Source organism: Theropithecus gelada, chromosome 19 (assembly GCF_003255815.1).
Source record: "Theropithecus gelada isolate Dixy chromosome 19, Tgel_1.0, whole genome shotgun sequence".
Taxonomy (NCBI): Eukaryota; Metazoa; Chordata; class Mammalia; order Primates; family Cercopithecidae; genus Theropithecus; species Theropithecus gelada.
In genome coordinates this window covers 9,433,575-9,437,935 of record NC_037687.1, presented here as the reverse complement: position 1 = coordinate 9,437,935, position 4,361 = coordinate 9,433,575, and the positions used below count along the sequence as shown (strand labels likewise).

Here is a 4,361-nt window from a genome sequence, read left to right as displayed (position 1 = left end):
AAAAAAAAAAAAAAAGAAAATTAAACATGAAAAAGTAAAGTAATAATTGTCATCAAAATAATGTTTATGTGTTCAGATGGGTGAAATCTCTTTATATGTCTGAAAATGTTTTAAATCCTTTATCCCCTCCTCAGCAGACAAGAAACTACAGTGGATGGAAACTCTGTGAGAATTGTGGAGAGGTCTTCAGTGAACAGTTTTGCCTTAAGACACACATGAGAGCTCAGAATGGAGGGAACACTTCTGAGGGTAATTGTAACGGAAAAGACGTCCTCAGTGTGCACAAGGAAACCTCTATTGGACAGGAACTTTCCAAATTTAATCCATGTGGAAAAGTCTTCACCTTAACTCCAGGCCTTGCTGTACATCTTGAAATTCTCAATGGAAGACAACCCTACAAATGTAAGGAATGTGGAAAAGGCTTTAAGTATTTTGCGAGCCTTGATAATCACATGGGAATCCACATTGGAGAGAAACTCTGTGAATTTCAGGAATGTGAGAGAGCCATCACACCTTCCTCACACCTAAAGCAGTGTGTAACAGTTCATACTGGAAGGAAATCTGAAAAGACTAAGAATTGTGGGAAATCCTTCACTAATTTTTCTCAACTTTATGCACATGCGAAAACTCATAAAGGAGAGAAGTCCTTTGAATGTAAAGAATGTGGAAGATCCTTTAGAAATTCCTCATCCTTTAATGTTCACATTCAGATTCACACTGGAATAAAACCACACAAATGTACGGAATGTGGGAAAGCCTTCACTAAATCAACTCACCTTACTCAACATGTAAGAACTCACACTGGAATAAAACCCTATGAATGTAAGGAATGTGGCCAAGCCTTCACTCAATACACAGGCCTTGCTATACACATACGAAATCACACTGGAGAGAAACCCTATCAGTGTAAGGAATGTGGGAAAGCCTTCAATAGATCTTCAACGCTTACTCAACATAGAAGAATTCACACAGGAGAGAAGCCTTATGAATGTGTTGAATGTGGGAAGACCTTCATTACTTCTTCCCATCGTAGTAAACATTTGAAAACTCACAGTGGAGAAAGGTAAATGCAAGATATGTGGGAAGGCATTTCTGTATTCCTCACCCCTAATGTTCACCTGCAAACTCATACCAGAGAGAAACCCTTCGTATGTAAAGAATGTGGGAAAGCAGGCCGGGCGCAGTGGCTCACGCCTGTAATCCCAGCACTTTGGGAGGCCGAGGCGGGTGGATCACGAGGTCAGGAGATCGAGACCACCCTGGCTAACACGGTGAAACCCCGTTTTTATTAAAAATACAACAAATTAGCCCAGCTTGGTGGCGGGCACCTGTAGTCCCAGCTACTTGGGAGGCTGAGGCAGGAGAATGGCGTGAACCCAGGAGGCGGGGCTTGCAGTGAGCTGAGATCATGCTACTGCACTCCAGCCTGGGCGACAGAGCGAGACTCCGTCCCCTCCCCACCCCAAAGAAAGAAAAAGAATGTGGGAAAGCATTTGCTGTTTTCTCATGCCTAAGTATGCATGAAAGAATTCACACTGGGGAGAAATCCTATGAATGTAAGGGTATGAGTATTACCATTTAGTCCATTGGTTGCCATCTTTAATTATTGGCAATGACACCAAAGATTATCAGGTTTGTCCTAAATGCCTTGCGGAGGTTGTAATGGCTCATGGATTGGCCTTAGATGCCATCCTGAGGGTCTGAAATTAAACCTACAGGTTCTGAATACAACTTCATGGTTGCCTGAGTCTGGGCATCTGTGAAGAAGGGTCATGGATGGTGAGGTCAGTACTGCAGGCTGCCTCACATTAGTGATTAGATTCCTAAGATCATAGCGTTAACAACTTCTGTATGAGATACATCATGCAGATTGATCCCAGCCCCTGTTGGTTAGTGGCTGCCAGTGTGGCACATTTATGTCAAAATTTACCAGAAGCCAAGATGTAGGCCCCAGAGGTGGATTGTTAAAAAGATGCTCCTCCAAGGGACTCTTCTGTTCCCACGGATCCTGCAGAGCATGGCAGGTATGAAACCATCCTTAACTGCCAGTGCACTTTCATAGCTGATTATTTCTGTGTCCCCTTCTTTTTACAAGAAGTGTGACAACCTTGCCTGTTCTGTTCTGTCCTCTCTGTCCATTTTAGGTGGCACAATGTAAGTGGCAGTGTGTCTTCTAGTATAATCCAGTCTCTCTTCTCTCTTCTGTTAAGATGACTGATATAGTCCATGAATCCCACTCATGATCTCTTTATCAAATAAATGATTGTTCAGCCACACTTCGAGGATTCTCTTCAGTACAAGTTTTCTAATTTTTGCAGTATGGATAGGCTGAGAATTTTCCAAATCTCCAAGTTCTGGTTCCTTTTTCCTTAACTATTTCTTCTGCAATTCAGGTCTCCTCTTTTGCATTTTTGCCGAGACCAGCTCCGTGGTGGAGACCCTACCCCAGCGGCGCTAGAGGAATTAAGGCACAGACACAGAACTAGAGTGCAGAGTGGGAATCGAGGCTGACAGCCTTCAGAGCTGAGAGCCTCCAACAGAGTATTTACTGACAGTAAGCCCGTGATAAACATTATTTCTATAGATTATAGATTAGCTAAAAGTATCCCTTGAGGGAATGAAAGGGACAGGCTGTGCCTTGTTATCTGCAGCAGGAACATGTCCTTAAGGCACAAATCACTCATGCTATTGTTTATGGTTTAGGAATGCCTTGAGCAGTTCTCCAGTTTTCTGCCCTGGGTGGATCAGGTGTTCTCAGCCCTCATTCCAGTAAACCAGCAACCTTCAGCGTGGGTGTCATAGCCATCAGGAGCATGTCACAGTGCTGCAGAGATTGTGTTTATGGCCAGTTTCTCATGGCCTGTTTATGGCCATATTTGGGAGGCCTGTTCCCAGCACATTTTCTTGTAAGTAGTCAGGAAGAATGAAGCTTCCTGTGTCCTTTAACACTGTAATTACAGATCTTAGTGATACATACCCAATTTTATGTCTCTCAAGCTCTGCCTTGCACTAAATGTTAGAATACAGTTCTGCCAAGTTCTTCACGACTTCATATCAAGGGTTGTTTTTTCTTCATTTCCAAATAGCATGTTCCTCATTCCCCAATGACACCTCACCGGAATCACCCTTACCAACCTTATTTCCAGCTTGCACATCAGAATTCTTCCAGCCTCTACTCATTTGTCAGTTTCAAGGCTGCTTCACATTTTTAGTTTTTTTGTTTGTTTGTTTGTAATGGCAGTACCTCACTTTTCAATGCCAAAATCTGCATTAGTCAGCTCGGGCATCCATAACAGAATACCATAGACTAAATGGCTTACAAATTGATTTAATTTAAAACAAATGAGGTTAAAAAAACAATGTGTTTTTCTTTTTTCTGTTTTTTTTTTTTTGTTTTGAAATGGAGTTTCGCTCTTGTTGCCCAGGCTGGAGTGCACTGGCGTGACTTTAGCTCACCGCAACCTCCACCTCCTGGGTTCAGGCAATTCTCCTGCCTCAGCCTCCCAAGTAGCTGGGATTATTGGCATGCATCCCAAATCTTGGCTAATTTTGTATTTTTAGTAGAGACAGGATTTCTCCATGTTGGTCAGGCTGATCTCCATGTTAGTCAGGCCTGAGGTCAGGTGATCCACCCGCCTCGGCCTCCCAAAGTGCTGGGATTACAGGCCTGAGCCACCACGTCTGTCCCAAAACACAAATTTATATTCTCACATATCTGGAGACTGGAAGTCTGAGATCAGAGTGCCAGCATGGTCAGCTTCTGGTGAGAGCGTTCTTCCTGGCATGTCAGTGCCCACTTCCTCATGTCTTCACACGATGGAGACCAACAAATAGATCAGTCGGTCTCCCCTCCCCACCCCGCCCCCTTCTCTTTTCACATACAGTCACACTGGGATTTGGAGTTTCATATGAAATTTGGGGGTCACTGGGGTCACTATATATATATATATGTATATAATTCCTGAAGTATATTATATACATGTATACATGTATATGTATATAATTCCTGAAGTGGAAAACTAAGAGTCATTATTTACAGATTATCTGATTGTCTGTGTGGAAAGAGAAAATCATTAAGTACTTTGGACTGAACAGTGACGCCCAAAATTCATGTGATGAAGCTCTCTAAATATTTTCTGGCTTTACTGTACTGATTTCAACCTGCAGCACAACACCAACTAAAAGTAATAATACCAGCATACTTGTCTTTGCAGTTCTGGTGAGATATGCGCTCCATTTTATTGGCTTGGCTGTAGCTTTTTATTTTTTATTTTTTGAAGAGGTTATCTTCTGCAGGAAAGGTTTTTTCTTTATATTCAGTTTTTACATGATGAATGATTTCCCAATATTTCATAATTTAT

The 4,361-nt window shown here is 42.3% G+C and overlaps 1 protein-coding gene across 1 annotated transcript; it reads left to right on the top strand.

Annotated features, from left to right (window-relative positions):
* The first annotated feature begins 26 nt into the window (after positions 1 to 26).
* On the top strand, positions 27 to 3,338 carry ZNF562 (zinc finger protein 562). The gene is made up of 3 exons (XM_025367671.1): positions 27 to 34; positions 140 to 1,161; positions 1,482 to 3,338. Exons 1-2 carry the CDS (start codon positions 27 to 29, stop codon positions 1,065 to 1,067), a joined length of 936 nt encoding a protein of 311 aa, XP_025223456.1. The 3' UTR covers positions 1,068 to 1,161; positions 1,482 to 3,338.
* Positions 3,339 to 4,361: the final 1,023 nt, after the last annotated feature.